This window comes from Trichosurus vulpecula, chromosome 1 (genome assembly GCF_011100635.1).
Source record: "Trichosurus vulpecula isolate mTriVul1 chromosome 1, mTriVul1.pri, whole genome shotgun sequence".
Classification (NCBI taxonomy): domain Eukaryota; kingdom Metazoa; phylum Chordata; class Mammalia; order Diprotodontia; family Phalangeridae; genus Trichosurus; species Trichosurus vulpecula.
In genome coordinates this window covers 31,070,137-31,096,315 of record NC_050573.1, presented here as the reverse complement: position 1 = coordinate 31,096,315, position 26,179 = coordinate 31,070,137, and the positions used below count along the sequence as shown (strand labels likewise).

Genomic DNA, 26,179 nt, shown 5'->3' with positions numbered 1-26,179 from the left:
TTCCCCTCAAGGCAGACACCTCTGGAGCTTGATAATTAATTGAATAGTAATAATCACAAGTCACAATAACTAATATTTTTACCATAGTCAATACCCATATTAGATTTAAATAAAAAACTCTCACAGATCCATATCAAAAGGAAGATGGACATAATTCCTTCTAACTTTCCATAACTTTTTCTATTCTTTTTCAAACCAAATTACAAATTTTTATTTTCAATCCCTTTTACTTAAAACAAGATCAAATTTCCTCACACCCTCCTAATATGTTCAAACCATTTGAAGCTGGCACAAGGATGGCCAGAACAACCATTAGCAGGATGGGGAAGGGAGTGGTTGAGAGCACATGTGTTCTCTGTTGCCTACCCTCATTTTTCTACAAACTGTTCCTTTTTCTTTTCTATCTTCTATATTTGTGCCCAAGCTTTAATTTCTTTCTCTCCTAATCTTCAAACTCAGACTGCCTCCAATTTCCTTTACATTTCAACTAAATTAAAAAAAAAATCATACTCACTCCAATTTTGTCCTGTTCCTCTGCACCTTAGACACTAGAGGGAGTTAATTACAAATCAAGAGGGCTGCACCACCCCTGAACTCCCTGCAAAGAAAAACTTCTATATTACATTTCAAATAGATTACTGAAATCCTAAAGGGACCCTATTATCAGACAGAAGACCCTTTATTTTTTCAGTTTTAAACAGAGTGCCTGATATGAGACACACTGATTTTTTTTTCTTTTTTTAATTTATTTATTTAACATATTTAGTTGTCAGCATTGGTTTTCACAAGAGTTTGAATTACAAATTATCTCCCCATTTCTACCCTCCCCTGCCCACTCCAAGATGGCATATATTCTGGTTGCCCTGTTCCCCAGTCAGCCCTCCCTTCTGTCACCCCACTCCCCTTCCATCCCCTTTTCCCTTCCCCTCTTGTAGGGCAAGCTAAATTTCTACTCCCCATTGCCTGTGTATCTTATTTTCTAGTTGCATGCAAAAAACTTTTTTTTTGTTTTTGAACATCAGTTTTTTAAAAACTTTGAGTTCCAAATTCTCCCCCCTCCTCCCTTCCCACTCACCCTCCCCAAGAAGTCAAGCAAATAGGCCACATGTGTATCATTATGTATAACACTTCCACAATACTCATGTTGTGAAAGACTAACAATATTTTGCTCCTTTCCAACCCATCCCCCTTTATTGAATTTTCTTCCTTGACCCTGTCCCCTTTTGAAAGTGTTTGTTTTTGATTACCTCCACCCCGATCTGCCCTCCCCTCCATCATCCCCCCCTTTTTTATCTTCTTCCCTGTTCTTTCCTGTGAGGTAAGATACCCAATTGGGTATGTATGGTATTCTCTCCTCAGGCCCAATCTGATGAGAGCAAGATTCACTCATTCCTCCCTCACCTGCCCTCTCCCCTCCTCCCACAGAACTGCTTCCTCTTGCCACCTTTATCCGAGATAATCGACCCCATTCTATCTCTCCCTATCTCCCTCTCTCAATATGTTCCTCTCTCATCCCTTAATTTGATTTTATTTCTTTTAGATATCTTCCCCTCATCTTCAACTCACCCTGTGTCCTCTCTCTCTCTATATATATATATATATACATACATACACATTCACATATATATATATATACATAAACATATATACATATATGCATATTCCCTTCAGCTACCCTAATACTGAGGTCTCATGAATCATACACATCATCTTTCCATGTAGGAATGTAAACAAAACACTTCAACTTTAGTAAGTCCCTTGCAATTTCTTTTTCTTGTTCTTTTTCTTGATTACCTTTTCATGCTTCTCTTGATTCTTGTATTTGAAAGTCAAATTTTCAATTCAGTTCTGGTCTTTTCACTGAGAAAGCTTGAAAGTCCTCTATTTTATTAAAAATTAAAAATCCATATTTTGCCTTGGAGCATGATACTCAGTTTTGCTGGGTAGGTGATTCTTGGTTTTAATCCTAGCTCCACTGACCTCCGAAATATCATATTCCAAGCCCTTCGATCTCTTAATGTAGAAGCTGCCAGATCTTGGGTTATTCTGATTGGGTTTCCACAATACTCAAATTGTTTCTTTCTGGCTGCTTGAAGTATTTTCTCCTTGATCTGGGAGCTCTGGAATTTGGCGGCAATATTCCTAGGAGATTTCTTTTTGGGATCTATTTGAGGAGGCAATCGATGGATTCTTTCAATTTCTATTTTGCCCTGTGGCTCTAGAATATCAGGGCAGTTCTCCTTGATAATTTCTTGAAAGATGATATCTAGACTCTTTTTTTGATCATGGCTTTCAGGTAGTCCAATAATTTTTAAATTATCTCTCCTGGATCTATTTTCCAGGTCAGTGGTTTTTCCAATGAGATATTTAACATTGTCTTCCATTTTTTCATTCCTTTGGTTCTGTTTGATAATATCTTGATTTCTCATAAAGTCACTAGCTTCCACTTGCTCCAATCTAATTTTTAAAGTACTATTTCTTCAGTGGTCTTTTGGACCTCCTTTTCCATTTGGCTAATTCTGCCTTTCAAGGAATTCTTCTCCTCATTGGCTTTTTGGAGCTCTTTTGACATTTGAGTTAGTCTGTTTTTTAAGGTGTTGTTTTCTTCAGTGTATTTTTCAGTATTTTTTGGGTTTCCTTTAGCAATTCATTGACTTGTTTTTCATGGTTTTCCCGCATCCTTCTCATTTCCTTTCCCGATTTTTCCTCTACTTCTCTAACTTGGTTTTCCAAATCCTTTTTGAGCTCTTCCATGGGCTGGGACCAGTTCATGTTTTTCTTGGAGGCTTTTGGTGTAGGCTCTTGCACTTTGTTGACTTCTTTAGGCTGCATGTTTTGGTCTTCTTTGTCACCAAAGAAAGAATCCAAAGTCTGAGACTGAATCTGGGTGTGTTTTCGCTGCCTGGCCATATTCCCAACCAACTAACTTGACCCTTGAGTTTTTCAGCGGGGTATGACTGCTTGTAGACTAAAGAGTTCTATGTTCCACGTTTGGGGGGGATGTGCCAGCTCTGTCACACCAGCACTGCTCCTTCCCCAAGAACCCCCAATCCGGACTGGGCTTAGATCTTCAGCAGGCTGTGCCTTCCTGCTCTGATCCACCACTTAATTCCTCCCACCAGGTGGGCCTGGGTCTGAAAGCAACAACAGCCTGTAGTTGCCCCACCTCTGCTGCCCCCGGGGCTGGTAGCCGAACTGGAACTCCTTCCACTCCCGCAGCTTTTCCCACTAACCTTCTCCACTGTCTTTGGTGTTTGTGGGTTGAGAAGTCTGGTAACTGCCGCAGCTCACTGATTCAGGGAGCTGGGGCACTTTCTGCCCAGCTTCTGGTCTGGTTGGTCCACGCAGCTCACACTGGGCTTGGCTGGGCTCGGCTCCCCATGGCTCCCCTCTGCTCCCAGCTCCGTGTGGAATAGACCTCACCCAGAGACCATCAAGGTTGTCCTTGGCCGGAGCCCTGCTTCCCTCTGCTGTTTTGTGGTTTCTGCCATTCTAAAATTGGTTCAGAGCCATTTTTCTATAGGTTCTTGGAGGGACTCGGCAAGGAGGTCACGCTAGTCCCTGCTTTCCAGCCGCCATCTTGGCTCTGCCCATGAGACACACTGATTTAATTTAAACATAAAATACAAACTTTAGATTTGAGATATAATCAAATCTGAATTCAAACCCTCAGCTTTCTTTTTACTCTCAGCCCCTGCTTCCCTCTGGGCTGTTTGATTTCAGATTTTTTGTCAGCTCTAAAAGATGTCCACTGCACCTCTGACCTCTGAAGAGCCACACCCTTCTAGAGGATTTTCTGCCTGTATTTTAAACATTACAGGATGTCATATTACACATAGACACTTAGTTGCACCACAAAACATAGAACATTTCACAGACAAACACAGAGACACTTGCTTTTTAGGAGATGAATCAAATTAGCCTAATTACATGTTCTAATTTGAAAATTTAGTTGAGATGAGATCCTTTCCTAATATATTCCTCCCTGCTTCTGGAATTTGTAAGAATTGAATGTTTGCCCCCCCCCCCCACCTTGTGAACAATATATTCAGAATTAGCATTTGTTCCTTAGTCTTGACACATGTACTCTCATTTTAATTTTCTAGCATCCTCCCTAAGGGACTGTTGGGAGGAATGCCACTAGGGGCTTTTGTTTCTGCTCCCTTCCTTGGCACCTTAATTTCCTTATTTCCCATTCTTTTTATATATAAATACCACCCCTACTTATAGTTCCTTTAGGCAGAATGTCCTACTATCAAGGCAATACTTAGAAGTACAACCTTTCTTACCTTGCCCTGTGTGCAGACTTAAGTAGTAGCCAAGGTTGTTCCTCTACTTTCCCAGCTGCATCACTCTACCTAACTCCAAAAGTGAAGTCCGAGTGTGGGCATAAAGAGGGGAGGACATGCACCAGTGATCCACAAAACACCCAACTGGGTGGGGCTCACCTCTCCATCCTTTGGCGGCGATTGTCCTCTTCCTATGCTTCAGGATTCCTGGATGAGCCCCCCATTGTTAGGAATAATATTTTCCCAAGAACGACAAAGACTCCCAAGGTAGATGAGGCAAGCTCATTTATTTTTCAATTATTGCAAGAAGTGGGTTGCTGCCTGAACAAAAACACACATCAAAATCAAAAGCTAGCAAAACTCCCTCCCTTATTTCCTCATTGCCTGAGTACTCTGAGGTATACAACTTCCCCATACACCTACTTCATGTTTCCCCCTTGTGGTGTTCTCCCTCCCCCCACATACATCCACATAGATCCCCTGTTCATTAAAATGAGCCTCAGCTCCTCTCAGAGGAGGAGAAGATGATATTAATGAAGCAATTAATCATGCATTTTGGAAGCCTGGTTGACCCAGTGACCCTATCTTAACCACAGACTCAGTTGAGCCTGGTTTTACCCTTTTTCCTAGAATTGTTTTTGCAGAAAGAGGCTAGTTCTTTGAAAAGACAACACTTTCCTGAGCATGTGAGGAAACATTTTTTTATATCCCACAGAAGGAACTACCAAAACCATTCCAGTGCCTTTTTCCAAAAAAACCAAACAAACAAAAAAACCCTCATGGATAGTAATAAAATGATAAAGAGGTAATGTCAGAATATGCGCTCCTCAGTTGGGGAGTTGTTGAATGCACAACAGGGGAAGAAGAGAGGACAAATCTAAGTAGATTCAGCACTAATGAAGTTGCTTCACACTTATCTATAAAGGGAAAGTTTACAAATCAGAGGTTCAGAAATGAAAGAGCAAGAATCATACCTAAGTAAAATGAGACAGTTTATGAACCAGAGATTCACAGGTGGAAGCCAGGAAGGAGAGATCTGGATGGCCCAAATGGGATCTTGTATTTTTTTGGGAGATTGACTTGGAAGAAAAAACAGCGTATAATAATTAGGTCTTACTCAGTCTGCGTTAGAGATAGAGGGTGATGTGGTGATTTCCTTCCCGTTTAGGGGCTTTTATTCCTGTTGAAACCTGGAAGAGGACAGGGGCTGGACAAAAAGTGGAGAAGAGGACTAACTTCTTTTGACTTTGTTTAGGACCACGCAGCCCATTGACCCTATTTGCATTTCTAGGCAACTGTATTCTACATTACCCTTTTATTGGCCCCCAGGAAAGAGCCTCCTCCTGGGGCCTACAGGGCCCTGAGATCAGGCCCAGACTGAAGAGAGAGCTCAGTGGGTTGCTCTACAACCACAAACTAATCTAATAGAGTTGTTGATAATGAAAAAAGGGAAATAGACGTGGACATCAGTTGTAACATTCTATAACATTATAGCTGAACTCATGGAATGAGAACACATTAGAAGCATCTGAAATGCATGTCCCTTTCATAGGGTTCACACCTCTATCCCCAGCAATATAATAGAACAACCTTTCCTTCATCTTTCTTGTCAACCCAAAATATCATGGATTATGGAGCTACTGGAACTCATTCAGAATTTCTCTTGTTTCATTGAGGAAAATTAGAGTTAATGCTGCATCATTTAATAATTAAATATAATTTGTAATATTCCTTTCTGGATTCAAAGGGCCATCTCTTCTGCTAGCTTAAGAGTATATTCTTGCTGAGGAATGTCATTCCATTCCAGCCCCTCCCAAGACCTGGGCTTTCCCCTGTCAAGAGAAGCCAATTGAGATGGTCCACACTCCAAGCAGTGACATAGGCATCCTTGCTCCCTTCATCAAAATTTAGGGTGACCTGACTTACAAAGGAGAAACTTAGCCAGAGATATCCTGAATGGAATGATTTCCCTTGCCCAGATTGCTAGAGGCTGCTTGCATGTCATTTTACATTCACATCTACATTAGGAAGGCAGAATTTATGATTTCAAAGAGAATCTTATATGTGCCTAAAACGTCTGGAACCGCAGGGTATAAGGAATTCTCCAGGCAGAAGGCAGGAGAACTAAAGCATGTATTTACACTCCACAGTAACAAGCCCACAAACCAGCGTTCCCATTTTGATATTTTCATCAAAAGCTTCCAGGCCCAATAAGTCCGCCTCACAAGGGTAACCAGGAGGCCACAGAGAAGTGAGATAGTACAAGGCAAAATTGTATACATGCTTCCCCTCTATGGTAAGAAGATTACCCACTGGCCTCCAGTGAGCTCTGCTACCCGCAGCTCAGCTTTGGCTGTAGGCATCTCTGGCTCCAACCGGAAAAGGAAAAGGAGATCTTCAAGCTGTCCTCTCCCCTTTTATAGAGTTTTTGACATCATCAAGCGCCGCCTGAATGACCAGGGCTGATTGGTTCTTGACATGGCCCCTCCCCCTAGCATAGACCAGGTTAACACACCTCCCTTCAGCCAGCCCCATGACTCATCACACAGGAAGTTCTCTGATTCCTGGCATGGGCGCTGGGCTTCCTGTCCCAGAAGAGCAAGCCCCTAGTGTCCAGGGAAGCTCAATGAGGTAAGCTGAGTCATTCAAAGAAAACAAAGTCCATTCTGGTTACACTCCACCCCTCACAATGTTCTAGGATGCACAATCCAATCATAATTTAAATTAAATTATATATCCTAGAACATTGTGATCCAATTATGCAGGAAACTAAAACATTCACAATAAGCAAACATATCATTCAGTGACATTCCCAAATATTGGTTTATGATTCAAATGTGATCCACCCCTAGATCCCAGCCAGATAATCTCTTCAATCAGTCATCCCAAAATAATTATTAATAATTCAAATGTCCACCCCTAGATCTTTGTATCCATTACATAGGATCAATAATATCATAACAATAAAACAATATAGCAAGGATAACACAAAATAAGTACACAGAACACTATCATCATTCCCCCCCCAAACATTGGGGCTCAAAATCTTGGGGTAAGGGGTGAAGGTCTCATTTTCCATAGCTTCTTCTTGCTGAAATTGGATGTAGAGGTGTCCCTGTCCCAAACAGTCCCATTCCAGAGTTCAGTTCTTTAGCGAGCTGGCAGGAATTCCAAGAATGCTATGTGCTTAGGCAGTCACCTGAAACTGCAGGGTGCTTAAGCCTGCAGGAGACAGAACTAGTGACAAGGTTAACTAAAACAGAGAACAAAAAGAGTAGGCAAGTATGGGCTACTATCCTTCAAATAAAATCATCTCCAGTTTAGTTGAAATTTCAGTTATGCAGAGATCTAATATCAGAGCCAAACTCAGATGGGAAATGTTTCTTTTTAAACGGAACACAATGAGGAAACTAAGCCAAGAGGATCCCACCCTAGATGGAGACTAGGATTGTCCTCCCAGCCTTTCCCCAGATGTACAAGGGAAACCAGGAGGATCCCATCCTAAATAGACTAGGATTGTCCTCCCAGCCTTTCATTGTCAGTGACCTGGGCATCCTTGCTCCCTTCATCAAAGTTTGGAGTGACCTGGCTGACAAAGGAGAAATGTAACCAGGGAAATCTTGAATGGAATGGTTTTCCTTGCTCTAATTGGTAGAGGCTACTAGAACTTCAGTTTACACACCTCCCCCTCCCCCACCAAGAGGTGGTGTGAACAGGTCTTCGAAAGCAACCCAGACCCTGAATTTTCCCTTACATTTCAGTAACCTGGATGACTGGTGCCTCTGTCCAAGGTAGATGCTCACCCTGGTGGGCCCACCCTAACACACCGGGATTACTTCATTACTTGACACTCCTTAATCCAATCTAGGGTCCTTCTCTGTTACTTCTGGACCAAACCAGGCTGCTTGCCCCTCCTAGACCCATCCAGATGTCCCCACAGTCTTTCTGTATACAAGTATCAGTCTTGTCCCATCATATGCAGAGATTCTAAAAATCTAGCCCACTTGTATTAGCATCATAAAGGCTCAGACTCACCAGGAATCTCTCCCACCAAACCAGTGTCTTAATTAACAAGTTACTTAGACTGAGAAGACTTGAATGGCCAAATTCCTTCAAGGCAGAGCCCTACCCTTACCCTTGCATTTTGGGGTTCCTAGCACCCCTAGACAGCAACAGTAATGAGGGGAAACATTAGGGCTGGATATATTTGGGGTCTGATGGCATAATCTCTGATCTCATTGGCTCTCATGAGTTCAATCTGGGGTAGCCTGAAGGGATATTATTTCTAGGAAGGGCTTTTACCTTTTACCACCTAGCCCGAGCTTAACTACTGGCATGTCGTAGGATCAAAGATGTAGAGCTTGAAAGACATTAAGCCCACCCCCTATATCGTGAGGATAGAGCCACAGCACAAAGGTTCTATGACTTATCTAGGGTCACACACGTTATTTACTCATTTAAAAAGGGACTCAGAAAGGCAATAGGACAGATATGTTTGGGCTCCTTGTGTGCTGGTCACCTTAGTATATGGGAATCTTAATGCAATGCATGTAGTCATTATAACTCATAGTCATCAGAGCACCAAAGGAGAGACTCTATCGTTCATAGGAAATGGATAAGACAAGTTCTTTAGCTAACTGGTAAATTCAGAGTGTCTTTTCTCCTTAATGGTCTAGTAGTAGTATATATCTTTTGTGTCATCTGTAGATGGATAAATGAGAAAGCTGACCCAGGTTCATGAAGGCCAGTAGCCTCACCTCATGAATCACTTCAATATCCACAAGGAGCAGAAGTAAATTAATTCTCTTCCCCTGCACCCAATTTGATAGAGGAAACACAGGAGCTCAATGCTGACTCTCTAAGGAATTTACAGCTATCTCTTACCATTTTTCTTGACTAAAGGCGCTCTTGGGGACCAAACTACTATTGAGATAAAAGGAGACACATGGCAGAATAAAAGTATTCACTGCACTTGATATCTGCCAGGATACCAAATTTGATCCTTCAATTGGATGCAAATCAGATGTCACATTTGGTTTAGCATCATTGGCTGAATCTGTGGTGTAGAACCCCAGAAGGATTCCAAAACAAAGGATGCCAGTTTTCTCTGGCATCATGGAAATCTCTTGAATTTTGAAGTTAGAATTGGTTCAGGAGTACCCTCTTTTTTCTATCACTAAGGGAACACATTTTAGCATAGAGCCTAGCCCTACCAGAGTTAAGTTGAAAACTATGGGGCTGAGGGAACAATCTTGTCCCAGTCCTGTATAAAGGTCAATGTTAGGAGAAAAACCATCCTTGGGATTGATAAAAGTCATAATGCCCCCACTAATCTCTGTATAACATTATTAACAGCTGTATCCTACAAGTCAGACTATTTCAGTGCCTATCAGATGGTACTATGCAGCCCTGAATCCAATAGATTGTTTAGTCAATCAGGCCACCCCATACATTCTTTTTATGCTTGGTACCACACAAGACTAATTACAACAGGAAACAATATTTGTAGCTGCCATGAGTTCACAAAAAGCCCCTCTGGCAGCTGTTGATATAACCATTCCTAATATGTGTCCACTTCAAAGGCAGATTCTCATTACCTTTCTCACAGATTAAAATGGTGCTAGAGAGCTGTCACTCTTTCAAGACATAATAATATTTGTGTGAATTACTAAAAAGTAGTTGTGTAAAATTGCATGCTCCCCCTTCTCTGTGCCAATCTTTTTCCATATCAATTTCCTGGCTATCCTGTCCAGAAGCTTTATCACAACACATCAGATGAGTCCCCACCTTGGTAAGAGTGAATGGATCTAAAAACACATTTCCTACATTAGCTGGGATAACAAAGAGGTACCAGCAGGTGTAAAGCTGGGGAGAGTGGGGTTAAATCCAAATATCACTTTTATGATTACTTTAAAGTATTAACAATGGATATTTTACCTGAACTTATTAATCCTTGAAGAAAAGATACATATGAGTCAAATGACATCTAATGGAAACAGACTAACATATTACCAATAAGGAACATTAGGAGAAGAGATCTATTATTTTTTTAATTTTTTTGGCAAGGAAGTTGGGGTTAAGTGACTTGCCCAAGGTCACACAGATAATACATGTGTCAAGTGTCTGAGGCTGGATTTTAACTCAGGTCTCCTGACTCCAGGGCCGGTGCTCTACACACTGCGCCAACTATCCACCCCTAGGAGAAGAGATGCAAAGGATATTATAGATAAATGACTAGAAACAGTGCTACTGAGTGTTGTAGTGAGATTAAGGGACAATTAATTGACAGAAAGCCCAGATGCTATAAGGGTTTCCATGTTTCAAATGATCTTAGTCTTTTTGCTTTCCATGCATGTTGGGGATAGCTCCATTGATAGGGGAACATGAAAAAGTCATGAAAGGTCTGGATGCATGGTTTGTGATCAGTACCACTGACAACAAAAAAGGGTATCCACATCAATGACATCAGAAGCAGTACTGCATAAGAATTAAGAATGGTGTGCCAAACAACTTCAGTTCCAGAAGTCAGCAGTTGTATACTTGATTACTTCTTTAACTATTCCTAGATGAGAATCCCCATCAGATCACTGCCTTGTCATGGCAGAGGGGCTTGTGTAACTCAATGAAACTATGAACTATGCTGTGCTGGGTTATGTGAGACAGACAGGTGATAGTGGAGAGTTCTGACAAAAGGTGATCCACTGGAGAAGAGTTAGGCATAAAATTTTCTGAAAGAATGACAAAGACTCCCAAGGTAGATGATGCAAGCTCATTTATTCTACAATTCTTTCAAGAAGTGGGTGTGCTGCCTGAAAAACAACACATATCAAAAGCAAAAAGGTAGCAATTTAAATCCGTACCCTGAAACAAAGTCCCTCCCTCATTTCCTCATTGGCTGAGTATTCTGAGGTGTACAACTTCCCGATACACCTACTTCATGTTTCCCCTTGACATGTTCCCCCCACCCCCACATATATCCACATTGATTACATCTGCATTGAAATGAGCCTTAGCTCCTCCCAGGGAGGAGAAGATGATATTAATGAGGCAATTAAGCATTCCTTTTTGAAACCTGGCTGACCCAGTTACCCTATCTTAACCACAGACTTGGTTGAGACTGGTTTTCTCCTTTCTCTTAGAATTATTTATGCAGAAAGAGGCTAGTTATTTGAAAAGAAAACCCACTTCTCTGCACTTGTGTGGGAACATAATTTTTTTTATCTCATAATCCTCTATTTTTCTCATTTCCAACAACTTATGTTTCCACCTAGTCCCAATCTAATAATTAGTAATCTACTAATGTCTAATTCACTCTTCAAAACTAATAATTCCACACATTCCTCTTCTTCCCTTTCTTCCTGTGATATTGGCCCCTTCCTTAAGATCATCATCTGAATTCCTTTCCTCTCCACATTGATTCCTATTTATTTCCAACATGATCCATTCAGGCAACAGAACTGATTTAAACCCAGTATCCCATCCCACTTCTGTACTCTCAAATGTAATATTTTTCTTAATGTCTTCAGCAATACTTTTAAAATTTTTTGAGCTATATTTTAACAGCTTGACCATTATCATTGAGAAGTCCAAAGGAGAAGTCCCCTTAGTAAGTACTGATACAGAGACCCACAGGAAAACGGTAAGGATAATTGTCCCTTGAAGATTTGGAATTCTCTCCTAATACAACTGTCTGGGGGAGATGAAGTCGTCTGGTACTTGGTGCTTGTTCCAACCATCTTCAGCATATTCTTTGCCATATTCTTGTAGAAACCTGCTTTTCATGTCCACTCTCCTAATGGTGATCTTGACACAATTTTAATGACCATTCCTAATCTTTATACATTTATCATCCTTACAAAATCAAAATTGCATCCTTGGCCAATTATCATGTTCAAGAAACTCACATTAGAACCCAATTTCTTATACTTTACAGTAATACATTATCAATTCCCCAACCAGAAGGATGAGATTTTACTAAGGAATTAATAACCAGCTCCAATACATAATACATACATAAATACATGGATTAATCAATTTTACATGAAACAATTCCAACATCTTGCCATGTTATGTTTCTTTTAAGGCATTTGCAAGATAGATCATAAACCATTCCTCTTTTAATATTAACTAATTGTAAGAAAACTTGAGACAAGCATGATATTAACTTAGTAACAAAATGGTATTTTCACAAGCCCTTAATTTGATCATCTTCATATTATTACAAAGAATTAAAGGATGCTAATTTATACAAGAATATATATTAGTCTAAAATACTAAGCCTAATAGCTCAATTTTATATTAACCTAAGATGTTCCAGAATCAATTGTTTAATAGATTTGTTATTGTGCTTACAAAACTTTGATTATAGACATCTGCCACTAAGAGATTAGGCACATAACTTATAGTAAGGGAACACTATTTCCCTAACTTCATATCAATTTAAGGTATGTCAGACTGCAAATTGCACTGAACCATATTTAAAATCTGCCAGGTGACACTGGCGAAATTGACTCAGAAGAATCCTACCTCAGCTCATGCATAACAGTCGTTCTCCCAACCTTCCCATGAGATCACCCTTTGCAGTTCATAGATGCAATTTATGGACTTCACAGGGCTGTTGGCATCATGGATGAGTGGCTTAACATTATTTCTTGAGAGTCATACCTGGAGTCAGACTCAGAAAACAGCTAATTAACAGTCCCATAAAGTCTTGAATGGCAAGTTCCAATAATCAGTTTCAGGTGTGACTATAATCTAACACTGGTTGAGGAATGTCTTTAAAGTGAGCCTTAAGTAGCTTCCATGCATTTCTACACTTGTTCTAGTTCCTGATTAAATAACAATTCAAATTTTCCATTAAGATCATAAGGCACTGCTCTAACAGATTTGCATCTCTTTCTCAAGCTTATTTATCCTTCTCTAACCATGCTCAATCTGAAAGAATGAGATACTTCAAGAATTGAACCTTACGCATATGATAAATTGAAACACTAACTTTAACTCATGTTTAGGTCATGAAATGGATTCATATCAAAACAGCGAAATCTTCCCCACCAAATGAGGGTTTCCTTGAGAACTTTCCAAACCGTGAACTTTCTCCACCCCAACAATCAGGCTATATATATATAGACTGCATCCATCCTTCCATAACATCCTTGTCCATTGTTTTCTTTAACACCTAAAAGGTCTCTTTCTTCTTTTTTTTATAACCAATCTTCTTGCAGCACGTGTCACATTTACTCACCTAAACCTAGATCCTACTCCACTCCAATTTCTCTTACGGCTTTGCTCCACTATTTTTAGGTACCACTTTTCCTCTTACTTTTTAAGTCCACTCCTGCCAAATATCTTTTACAGATCAAATCCTCTATTATTTTTCCAAATACCACTTAACTCTAGTCTCCTCTCCCCAACATCTCTCACTGCATCTGAAAGCTATCCCACAACCTCCCATCTCTCCCCATGAAATCCAGTAGGTCTTCAGGTACCACCGAACACACAGTAGTCTTTACCACTAATACAAAAATATTCCACAAGTTACCTCCCTTTAAGAAAATTGAACTGAAATTCTTTCCCCCAAATTGAAGATGTTTCTGATTTAGTTTCAATAACTAATAGAATAAGAGTTATGTCTTCCATCAGTTGTACCAATACCCAATTATTCTTACATCATTTTGAAACATTTAAGGACCTTATTCCATTTAAATATATACACTTTATTACAGCAATTTAAATGTAACCCAGCCTTAGTGTATGGGATAATGATTCAATACCATACTTGTAACTTTGTTTAACAAACTTCTTTTCCTTTTATCTAGTTATTTCCATAACATTTTGAAAGAATATTCATATTCCAGGGATTCTATCTTTCACATGATTATACAAGAGTACCAACTTATGCAATCATTTGATTGAAAACAGCAAAATTTCAAATACTTGCCTTATGCAAAACTTTACCAGGATTCATATCCCATATCCCAAATTTTAATCTATCCTCTAAGCCAATCACTAGAGATCATTTCCAACTTCTCAGCTAATCCAAGTTCCTTGTTTAGAAATGCCACAATTAAAACACGTTCTTTTTCCTGAGGCTAATGACCTTGCTAACATAAATGGTTTCCAGGGACCTGGGCAAGTTCACAAAATTAAAAAAAAAACATGGACAGCAATAAAATTAGTGAGATGATGTCAAAATATGAGCTCCTCAGTTTGGAAGCTGTTCAATAAACTACTGGGGAAGAACAGAGGACAAACACCAGTAGATCCAGTACTAACAAAGGGACTTCACATCTAGCTAGAAAGGGAGAGTTCACAAATCAGAGAGATTCTCAAGTGGAAGAACAAGATTCATACCTAACTAGAATGAGACAGTTTATGAATCAGAGATTCACAGGTAGAAGCCAGGAAAGAAAGGTCTGGGGGGTCCAAATGGGATCTTGTATTTTGTTGGGTGTTTGACTTGGAAGATAAAATGGTATAATAATGAGGTCTTACTCAGTCTGCACTGTAGACCCAGGGAGATGTGGTGTTTTCATTTCCAGTTATGGGCTTTTACTCCTGTTGAAAACTGGAAAAGGGTATGGTCTGGGGAAAAGGGGGAGAAGAGGACTAATTTCTTTTGAGGTTGTTTAGGACCAGGAGGCACATTGACCCTATTTGCATTTCTAGGCAACTGTGTTCCGCATCACCCTTTTATTGGCCCCCAGGAAAGAGCCTCCTCCTGGGGCCTGTAAGGCCCTGAGATCAGGTCCAGGCTGAAGAGAGAGCTCAGTGAGTTGCTCTACAACCACAAACTAATCTATTAGAGTTGTTGATAATGAAAAAGAGAAATAGACAGTTATAACATTCTCTAATACTGTAGCTGATTTCATAGGAGAACAGGTGTGTGTATCCCTTTCACAGAGTTCACAACTCTCTTCCCAACAATATAATTAAAGAGCTTTTCTTTCGTCTCTTATCATTCAGAAACATCATGGCTTTGGCTAGTGGAACTGATTCGGGATTTGCCCTGTTTCATTGAGGAAAATTAGTGTTAATGCTGTATTTTTCCATTACCAACATTAACTTGTAATATTCCCTTCTTATTTCCAAGGGCATCTCTTCTGTTAGCTTAAAGATAAACCCTTCCTCACCCATTCAAGCTGAGAAATGCCACCCCATTCCATCCCTTCTCAAGGCCTGGGCTTTTGCCTGTCAACAGAAGCCGACCTGAGCTAGTCCACATTATTAGCAGTCATCTGGACATCCTTCCTTTCTTCAAAATTTGGGGTGACCCGACATACAAAGGAGAAACTTCACACAGGAGAAATCCCCAGTAGAATTTTTTCCCTAGCCTAGATTTCTAGCATCTGCTTGAACTTCAGTTTATACCCCTCCCCCCACAAGGAGAAGGTGTGAACTCAGCCCACCTCATCCATAAATATCCACCAACCAGTACTGCTCTTCGAAAATTGCTGGGGGAGGTGGAGGTGGCCAGGGCAAGATGGAGACTATCCTGGAGCATCAGGGGCGCTACCATGAAGAGAAGGAGCAGCTCATGGATGTCATGGCCAAGGAGATGCTCATTAAGAAGTCCACGCTCCGGGACCAGATCAACTCGGACCATCGCACTCGGGCTATGCAGGACAGGTATATGGAAGTCAGTGGGAACCTGAGAGATTTGTATGCTGACAAGGATGGGTTAAGAAAGGAGGAGCTCAGTGCTATTTCAGGACGAAATGAATTTGCAGAATTCTATAATAGACTCAAACAGATAAAAGAATTCCACCGGAAGCACCCAAATGAGATTTGTGTGCCAATGTCAGTGGAATTTGAGGAACTCCTAAAAGCCAGAGAAAGCCCTAGTGAAGAGGCACAAAACTTGGTGGAGTTCACAGATGAAGAAGGATATGGCTGTTACTTGGATCTTCATGACTGCTACCTTAAGTACATTAACTTAAAAGCATCTGAGAAACTGGATTATATCACATACCTGTCTATCTTTGACCAGTTATTTGATATTCCCAAGGAAAGGAAGAATGCAGAGTACAAGAGGTACCTGGAGATGCTGCTTGAGTACCTCCAGGACTACACAGACAGGGTGAAGCCCCTACAAGACCAGAATGAACTGTTTGGGAAGATTCAGAATGAGTTTGAGAAGAAGTGGAACAATGGTACCTTCCCAGGCTGGCCAAAAGAGACAAGCAGTGCATTGACCCATGCTGGAGCCCATCTTGACCTCTCTGTGTTTTCCTCCTGGGAGGAGTTGGCCTCTTTGGGTCTGGACAGACTGAAATCTGCACTCTTGGCTTTAGGACTGAAATGTGGTGGTACACTGGAGGAGCGAGCCCAGAGGCTGTTCAGCACCAAGGGCAGGTCCCTGGAATCACTCGACTCCTCTCTGTTTGCAAAGAATCCCAAATCAAAAGGAAGCAAGAGGGACACTGAGAGGAACAAAGACATTGCTTTCCTTGAAGCCCAGATCTACGAATATGTAGAGATTCTCAGGGAACAGCGGCATCTCACTCATGAAAATGTGCAGCGCAAACAGGCATGCACAGGAGAGGAAAGAGAAGAGGAAGAAGAAGAGCAAATGAATGAGAGTGAAAGTGAAGATGAAGAGAATGAGATTATCTACAACCCCAAACACCTGCCCTTGGATTGGGATGGCAAACCCATTCCCTACTGGTTGTATAAGCTGCATGGACTCAATATAAACTATAACTGTGAGATTTGTGGCAACTACACCTACCGAGGACCCAAGGCCTTCCAGCGGCATTTTGCGGAGTGGCGTCATGCTCATGGTATGAAAATGCTTGGGCATTCCAAATACAGCCCACTTTGCTAATGTGACCCAGATTGAAGATGCTGTCTCTTTGTGGGCCAAATTGAAACTGCAGAAGGCTTCTGAACGGCGGCAGCCTGACACTGAGGAGGAGTATGAGGACTCCAGTGGACATGTTGTGAATAAGAAAACATATGAGGACTTGAAACGCCAGGGACTGCTCTAGTACCTGGAGGACAAGCTCAGTGACTTGGTTAAGCATCCTAGGATTTGGCATTTTTTTATTCCACACAGGCATATTTTCCCAAAGACTCTGCTGAGTGATCTAACATTCTAGCATGTGTCTTGTGAGGATAAGAATTATGGACATAGTGAAGATTTGAAATATGTTTAAATTTTTGTTTTATATTAAAAAGGGGTCTACAAAAAAATGGGCTTTATTTGAATTTGTCATGTCCTGAAGCCTAGGAGGGAAGCCACTTCTTCAGGCCATGAGTTCCTGTCACTTTCGTGTGCCTAGACTAGAAGGTCAGAGGTTGAAAAAAAGAAAGAACACTATCAGAATGTCAGAAAGCAGACTTCTCTATCATTAATGTGAAGCCAGCACAGAGCTGCCTCAGCGCCCTCCTCGGGGAATCACCAAGCACCATTGCTCTCTCTTCTGTCTCTTTTCACTGGAGGACCTCTCTCTCGATGGCACCTGGGAAGCTCCATGCTTAGTTGTGGGAACACCAGCAGCTGCTTCCTCTTCAGAGGGCCCAGTTCCCCACATACAGGAGGAGACTGTGATCTTTAAATCTGTGTTTTCTGTGCCCTTTTTAATTGTCACATTCAGTCAACACACTTTAAGGTCCTGCTATGTACTGGACCTGGGGGATACAGGTACAAAAAGTTAAATGCTCTTCACACTCTTGACAAGGGTCTGAATTCTCTTGTGGCTCCCCAAATCTTTTCTTCCTTATTTTCATTGTGTAGCTTTTTATTTTCCTCAAGGAATACTTCATTCTCCCTGATGACCCAGAGAGAAGAGAAGTGTTCCTCCAGCCTCTGCTCCTCTTCTAGGACAGTGGCCAGGCTACACTTGGGGGACAATTTGTGGTTCCTTGTCCATGACAGAGAGACACACATGCCTTCTCTTCAGGACATGGAAATATTTTCCTTGCCCTCCATTCTTGTTGGAAGTAAGATCCTTAATCCCTAATCCTCCCTCACTCTCATTGGAAGGTATTGCAATTGATAATCTCAAAAGACAGGTTGCTGTGGTAAACTACCCATTGGCCTTGCCTACTCACCTCCCTAAAGACTGCTCAGCAAAGCTTTATAATAGTCCTCTTATCTTTCCTTCCAAGATGAGGCTGACTTGCTCACCTTAATTTGGTTCAGCATCTAACATGATAACCTTGCATACAGGAGTCACTTACTAAATGTGTCTTGAATTGTTCAGTTTCAATTAGTTGCTACCTGCCAAATGCCTTTTTTCACGTAATACATTAAAGCTCAGCCCTGTGCCACATCCTCAAAAAAAAAAAAAAAAAAAGAAAATTGTTGGGGCTACATGCACATTGTCAGGTATTCAAGATGGCTGACAAAGCTGCAACTACCAGAGCCAGAGGCTCAGGAGGGAGTTCAGGAAGCAAGCAGACCACCATCCCTGCAGATAACTACTACCTGGCATGGAAGCAGACCTTGCAAGTGGTTGTGAGCTCCTTGCTGACAGAGTCTGTGTTTGAGAGTGCTGAGAAAGCAGCGGGGACACATTAACTGAGATGTTTCAAAGCTACCTTTCAGAAATTGGGAGGAGTGCTAAATCCTATTGTGAGGACACAGCCAGGACACAGATAACACTTTCAGACATCGTGGTTATACTTGTTGAGATGGGTTTCAATGTAGAAACTCTCCCTGCATATGCTAAAAGGTCCCAGAGGATGGTCATCACAGCACCTCCAGTCACCAATCAGCCTGTGACTTCCAAAGCCCTGACTGTTGGACAAAACAAGCCTCATCCACCTCATATCCCTAGCCATTTTCCTGAATTCCCTGATCCCCCAACAAAGTCAGTTTTAATCTAACTTTATACACTTGATAAAGTTAAAGTCACTTGTTGCGGTACTGGGTTACTTCCTAATAGTGAAAACATGAAGTTCTCTGTAAAGAGTAAATTTGCTTTGAGAAATCGGTGCTTACTTGTATTGAAAAAATCAGTTTTAAATGATCCAGTATAATGTCAAGTCAGAACTCCCTTTTACTTCAGGAATACTCTCTAGTGATACATGATGCTGTTGTCAGACTTTCTTATTTTAACTGGTATTATCATTCCTTTGGTTTTAAAGTTGTTTTGGACAGGTTGGCCTTGCTGAATTTTGTGCGTTTTTTGATTGTTGTGTTTTGCTTCTTGGTGGAGACAGAAAAGGAAATGAAACTAGACCTTGGAAAGAAATGTAGGTTTGCATCTATTTACAAATTCCTGTATATTGTGATGTATTGTTAAAGTGTAAATGCAACATCATTCTGTGAATTCCATTTTGGCTGCAGTTGAGATGCCCTCAGTCAGTTACCTACCCAAATAAAATAATTTCTCAAAAAAACCCCAAATTTGTTCCATTCAATTAAATTTGTGATGTTATTAATATTAGTATAATGTTTCCATTCCATTTTGGTTACAAATGAAATGCTCTCAATCAGTTATGTACTCAAATAAAATCATTTCTGGACAAAAAAGAGTTTTATTCCATGCATTTAAATTCATGATGTTGTTTATATTAGTATACTGTTTCTAAATGTTATTCTAGTGTGACATTTGGTAAACTGTTTTTAGCCATAGTTTGCTTACTTCTATTTATCAGTCCTTTCTCTTGAAGTAGATATCATCTTCCTTCATAGATCCTTTACAGTCTATCTGAGTACTTGTAGCACTCAGAATAATTCATTTCTTCACAATTATTTTTTGAAGAATATTGTAATACAACTATACATATATAACATATACATATATAACATATACATATATACATACACATAGACATCTCCAAAAATTGCAAATAAAAAACCACAGTATGCCTAAAGGAACTCCCTTAGAAAGCTCCTTATAGCATGGGATAAGGGAGAGCTCCCCAATGTGCCAGGGGTAGGAAAAAAGAGAGATCAAGAGCAAAAGGTTATGGTCTGTAATATTTCATCTAAAACACCAATTCAGCTTGGGAATCATTGTAGCTCCCTCATGGATCTTGGAATTATCAGAAATTGAAAGATTTAAGGCTCATTATAACAGAGAAAATCCCCATATGACCATGCCACTTAAATAGATTCATCTGATGGCATCAACTCAGTCTTTCCCCCAATTCCTTGTCTGCTCCCTTACTCTGCTTCCCCTCCTCTTGCCCACTCCTTTGACCTGCCACCTCTTTGATCTAGCCTCCAGATTCCCAGCCTACATTAACTCCTTCTTCTCCAGTTCCCTTGTTTCCCTCAGCTCCTTTTCCCTTGTGGAAAAACCAGCTTCCTACCTAGCTAGAAAGGGAAAGTTTACAAATCAGAGAGATTCAGAGGTGCACAAACTAGATTCACACCTGGATACAATGAGACAGTTTATAAATCCCAAATTCACAGGTAGAATCCAGGAAGGAGAGGTCAGGGTGGTCCAAATGGGAGCTTCTCTTTTGTCAGGTGTTTGAGTTGGGGAAGAAAATAGATAGAGTATAATAATGTGGTCTTACTCAGTCTGCACTGTAGACATGGGGAGATGTGGTGATTTCCTTTCCAGTTAAGGGCTTTTATTCCTGTTGAAACTTGGAAGAGGACAGGGGCAGGGGGAAAATGGAAGAAGAGGACTAATTTTTTTCTATTATATTTGGGATCATTAGGTCCTTTGACCCAATTTTCCTTTCTAGGCAACTGTATTCCACATTACACTCTTACTGGCCCCCAGTAAAGGGCCTCCTCCTTGGGCTTGCATGGCCCTGAAATCAGGCTCAGGCTGAAGAGAGAGTTCAGTGGGTTGCTGTACAGCCACAAACTAATGTGATAGAGTTGTTGATAATGAAAAAGAGAAATAGGTAAGGATATTAGTTATAACATTCTGTAATTGTGTAGCTGATTTCACAGGAGAACACCAGTGTGTGTCCCTTTCATAGGGTTCCCACCCCTCTTTCCAGCAATATAATAGAAGATCCTTTTCTTCATCTCCCTTATCATTTTGGCAAGTGGGACTCATTCAGGATTTGTACTAGTTCACTAAGGAAAATTAGTTTTTATGCTGTATCATTCCATTCTCAGTAATAATTTGTAATATCTCCTTCTAATTTCAAAGCGCATCTTGTTCTGCTAGCTTAAAGAGCGCTTCTTGACCCATTCTGGCTGAGGAATGCCGTCTCGTTGTAGCCACTCTCAAGGTCTGGGCTGTCCCGTCGACAGAAGCCAACCTGAGCTGGACCACACTACTAGTAGTCACCTGAACTTCCTTGCTCTCTTCAAAGTTTGGGGTGATCTTGCTTCCAAAGCAGTTACTTGGCCAGAGAAATCCCCAGTCAAATGATTTCCCTAGCCTAGAATGCTAGAGGCTAATTGAAGGTCAGTTTACACCACTCCCCCACCAGGGGAAGGTGCGAACTCTTAGCCCACCTCCTCCTTAAATATCCACCAATCAGGATTGCTGTTCTCTTGTTGGGGAAGATCCCAGCCATTTGCTCTCCAGGAGACAGACCTGGATATAAAGTGTCCTGAGAGAGACATAGGCTCCAACGGCTTGGAGGCGCGCACCGTGAGAAGCTGAGGCCTCGGGGTGGCAGGTATCTGGCTCCTGTCTGGGGAGGTAGTGGTGGACGCCCTGCAGTACATCGATCAGGGTTACGGAGCGCCTGGAGTGTGGGAGGCGGGTTTGGGTCTCTGAAAGCCTCTTTCAGCTCCGAATCTGCTAGTGCTGCTTCTGTCCTCGCCGAGTTGCGGGGTCCCCCTGAAACCCGCGGTGCAGACGGACGTCCTCGCTGTTCTCTCGCCAGAAGCTCGTGCGTTTTTACGGGCTGTTCCCGTTCTGTAATTCAGTCCTCATCTCCATCTCATGGCTTCCCTGGCTTCTGCTGTTGCCTTGGTAGAGGAGGAAACACTTATGTACCAGCCGACCAAGAACTACCTGAGCTCCCTGCCTGCTGCGGATTACTCAGCCTTCGAGACTGACATTATGAGAAACGAATTTGAAAGAGTGGCTGCCCACCAACCAATTGAATTCAATCCGAAGCGTCAGCGTCACTGGCAAAACAAGGAGGAGGCCACATACGGAGTGTGGGCTGAGCGCGACCTTGAAGATGAGCGCCGCGGCTTTGGAGGCAAACGCTCCCGAGACTTTTCTGCTCCTGTGAAGTTCATTAGTGCTGGACTGAAGAGAGCTGCTGAGGAAGAGAAGCCTATTGAACAGGAGGACTTTGCCAAAGATTTTGCACCAAAGAAGTTAAAAACAGAGGGCAATTTTAAACTTAGCCAGAAAGGATTCGTAGGTGGAGCCAAATCTTTCACCGACTTCGGCAGCTGGGAGAGGCACACCAAAGGCATAGGACGTAAGCTTTTGCAGAAGATGGGTTATGTCCCAGGAAAGGGCCTTGGGAAGAATGCACAAGGTATCATTAATCCAGTTGAAGCCAAACAGAGAAAAGGAAAGGGCGCTGTCGGCGCCTACGGTTCAGAACAGAGCACTCAGTCAGTGCAAGATTTCCCCGTGGTTGACTCGAAAGAAGAGGCCGAGGAGGAGTTCCAGAAGGAGCCCAGCCAGTGGAGAAAAGATCCCAGCCGGGGCAAGAAGAAACCGAAATACTCCTATAAGACAGTTGAAGAATTGAAGGCAAAAGGCAGAATTGGAAAGAAACTCTCTACCCCCCAGAAGGAGCTTTCCCATGTGAAGGTGATTGACATGACAGGCCCGGAGCAGAAGGTCTATTACAGCTACAGCCAGATCATCCACAAGCACAACATCCCTGAGGACGGTGTCCAGCAGCAGCAGCTGCCGCTGCCTATCAAAGACGCCAAGCCACAGGCCTTCGCCCTGCCCGAGCTGGAGCACAACCTCCAGCTCCTCATCGACATCACAGAGCAGGAAATCATCCAGAACGATCGGCAGCTGCAGTACGAGAGAGATATGGTCGTCGACCTGACCCATGAGCTGGAGAAAATGTCCGAGGTGCTGTTCCATGAGGAGACGGTGATCACTAACCTCAGCAAGGTCCTGGAGATTGTGGAGGAGTGTGAGCGGAGGATGCAGACCGACTGCAGCGATCCGCTCACGCTGGACGAGTGCGCCCAGATATTTGAGACTCTCCAGGATAAGTACTATGAGGAGTACCGCATGTCTGACCGTGTGGATCTGGCCGTGGCTATCGTCTACCCGCTCATGAAGGACTACTTCAAGGACTGGGATCCCCTGAAGGACTGCACCTACGGCATTGGCATCATTACCAAGTGGAAGAGCCTTCTGGAGAACGATCAGATCCTGTGCCATGGGGGCCAAGACTTCACAGCAGATGCTTTCCACAGGCTCATCTGGGAAATGTGGATGCCTTCTGTTCGAAATATCGTAACACGGTGGCAGCCAAAGAACTGTGACCCGATGGTGGCCTTTCTGGATAGCTGGGCCCACATTATTCCCGTGTGGATCCTGGATAACATACTGGACCAGCTCATCTTCCCCAAACTGCAGAAGGAGGTTGAAAACTGGAACCCTCTGACAGACACTGTTCCCATCCATTCGTGGATACATCCCTGGCTTCCACTCATGCAGTCACGCTTGGAGCCTTTGTATTCCCCCATCCGGAACAAGTTATCCAGCGCTCTGCAGAAATGGCATCCCAGTGATTCCTCGGCCAAGCTTATCCTGCAGCCCTGGAAGGAAGTATTTACCCCCGGCTCCTGGGAGGCTTTCATGGTCAAAAATATTGTGCCCAAATTAGGGATATGTCTTAATGAATTAATCATTAACCCTCACCAGCAGTACTTGGATGTTTTTTATTGGGTGATCGACTGGGAAGGGATGATGTCTCTCTTCAGTCTAGTACGACTGCTTGAGAAATATTTCTTTCCTAAATGGCTTCAGGTTCTCTGCTCCTGGCTCAATAATAGTCCAAATTATGAGCAGATCACCAAATGGTACCTGGGCTGGAAGTCTATGTTCTCAGACCAGGTTTTGGCGCATCCATCAATCAAGGACAAATTTAATGAAGCACTGGAAATCATGAACAGAGCTGTGTCCTCCAACGTCGGGGCCTACATGCAGCCTGGCGCTTGGGAAAACATTGCCTATCTGACTCACACAGAGCGGAGGAAGGAATTCCAGCATAAGGCCGTGCAGGAGCACCGAGAGGCAGAGAACATGGCCCAGAGAGGCATAGGGGTGGCAGCCAGCACAGTGCCCATGAACTTCAAAGACCTCATTCAAACAAAGGCTGAGGAACATAACATTGTGTTCATGCCTGTTATTGGAAAAAGGCATGAAGGGAAACAACTATACACTTTTGGGCAGATTGTAGTCTATATTGACAGGGGTGTTGTGTTTGTGCAAGGGGAGAAGACTTGGGTGCCAACTTCCCTCCAAAGGCTGATTGATATGGCAAAATAGGGCATGGCTCCTGATCAGGAAAATTGTAAAAAATTAAAGACTTTAAAAAAAGAAAAAGAAAATTGCTGGGATTTGCTTCCTCTGCTGAGGCACATGGGGAGAGAGGTTGTATGTGGGTTGAATGTTACCCGACTTCAGGAGCCTTCGCAGTCAGATGCTGGAAGTGAGCCAAGGAGAAGTGACAGGAGCAGACACCAGAGGAGACATCAGGATTCCAGATCATCCACCTCCTCCTTATCTTCTACAGCACCTTCACCACCCTGCTGTCAGAGAAACTGAGCCTCCAAGAGTGATGGAGGCTAAAGGAGGAGAAAAAGCAGCAAGAGGAGTTAATGAAGGCCTTTGAGACAGCTGAGGAGAATCGGGCCCGGAGACTGGCAAAGAAGGAGGCCAAAGCATGGAATAAGAGAGAAAAGATGGGCTGGAGTGAAGACTATATGGGTTACACCAATACTGACAACCACTTTGGAGACAATAATCTGCTAGCATGTCAGGGCAGAATCTCAAAAGGAGAGAGTGGACAAACTCATTCCAGAGAAAGTAAAGAAGAGAAGAAAAATGGGTCTGCTATTGGCTGGGAAGAGTACTACCATTACACCTTTCCAGAAGATGCAGCAAACCAGCCTAACCTCAAACTGCTGCACATGGCCAAACTTTGGAAGACACAGCAGCAAGAAGAGGCTGTTGCAGAGCAACCCCCAGAGGAAGACATGGATGCAATGTTGCAATGTGGCTGTTTTTTTTAAATTTCTCCTCTGCAGTCAGTTTGATTTAGGAAACTTCTGTGCATTATTATTATTTTGCAAACAGTGGTGACTCTTGCTCCTTTGCTATGTGTACCTCTAAAATATTGCTGAGTTATAATTGAGGAGATTGTAAATAAAGGACATAACATTTCTTAGTTACAACAATGATTTTTCTGTTTTGGAAATGCTTAAGATCTTTTCAAAATTCGGAATTTTTTAAATGTCACAAAAAGAAAGTTTACAAATCCATGAGATTCATGAGTGGAAGAGCCAGCCTCATCCCTACCTAGAATGGGAACAATCAGCTCCCCTTAAAAATATGGTTATGTTAGGAAACTAATTTCCACTTCAATTTTCTCAGCTTTCTTTGAGCCATGTATGATAGGATCGTTTCCTATGTAAGGTAATTTGGAAATACATCTGACTAAATTCATACCATCTGATTCGTAATGAATTTGGTTCCAGGCTCCCTAGAACTCTGTGTCCAAAATGTCTACCATCACTCACCTACCAACACATAACTCAATTTTCCACCTTCACAATTGCCACCAATTCACACTCTTCCTCCCCATCATCCTCTCAGGCATTGGACACCACCTATCAGTTGCTCTCCTGAAGCTGTGCCTCCAGCTGGGGAATCCCCTGTGCCATCCCCCATCTTCACAGCTGGCATGCCTCCTGTAAGAGGATTGGGACGTGCAGCTTGGATGAGATAATATAATGACTCTTTCCCCCAACACTCCTTCTTTAAAAAAATCAAAACTAAATTTTTAATTGATTTTAATCA

The 26,179-nt window shown here is 42.1% G+C and overlaps 2 protein-coding genes and 1 pseudogene across 2 annotated transcripts; all 3 read left to right on the top strand.

Moving 5' to 3' along the window:
- The first annotated feature begins 15,771 nt into the window (after positions 1 to 15,771).
- LOC118834632 (splicing factor 3A subunit 3-like) lies at positions 15,772 to 17,343 on the top strand. The gene is given in 2 exon segments (XM_036742077.1): positions 15,772 to 17,076; positions 17,078 to 17,343. Coding segments are annotated over 2 exon segments (1,506 nt in total). The 3' UTR covers positions 17,279 to 17,343.
- Positions 17,344 to 18,630: 1,287 nt separating this feature from the next.
- Positions 18,631 to 22,084, top strand: LOC118852917 (annotated as a pseudogene).
- A 21-nt stretch (positions 22,085 to 22,105) lies between these two features.
- LOC118852839 (tuftelin-interacting protein 11-like) lies at positions 22,106 to 24,646 on the top strand. Its single transcript, XM_036762572.1, has one exon. The coding sequence runs from the start codon at positions 22,106 to 22,108 to the stop codon at positions 24,644 to 24,646; it is 2,541 nt and encodes an 846-aa protein (XP_036618467.1).
- The last annotated feature ends 1,533 nt before the right edge of the window (positions 24,647 to 26,179 follow it).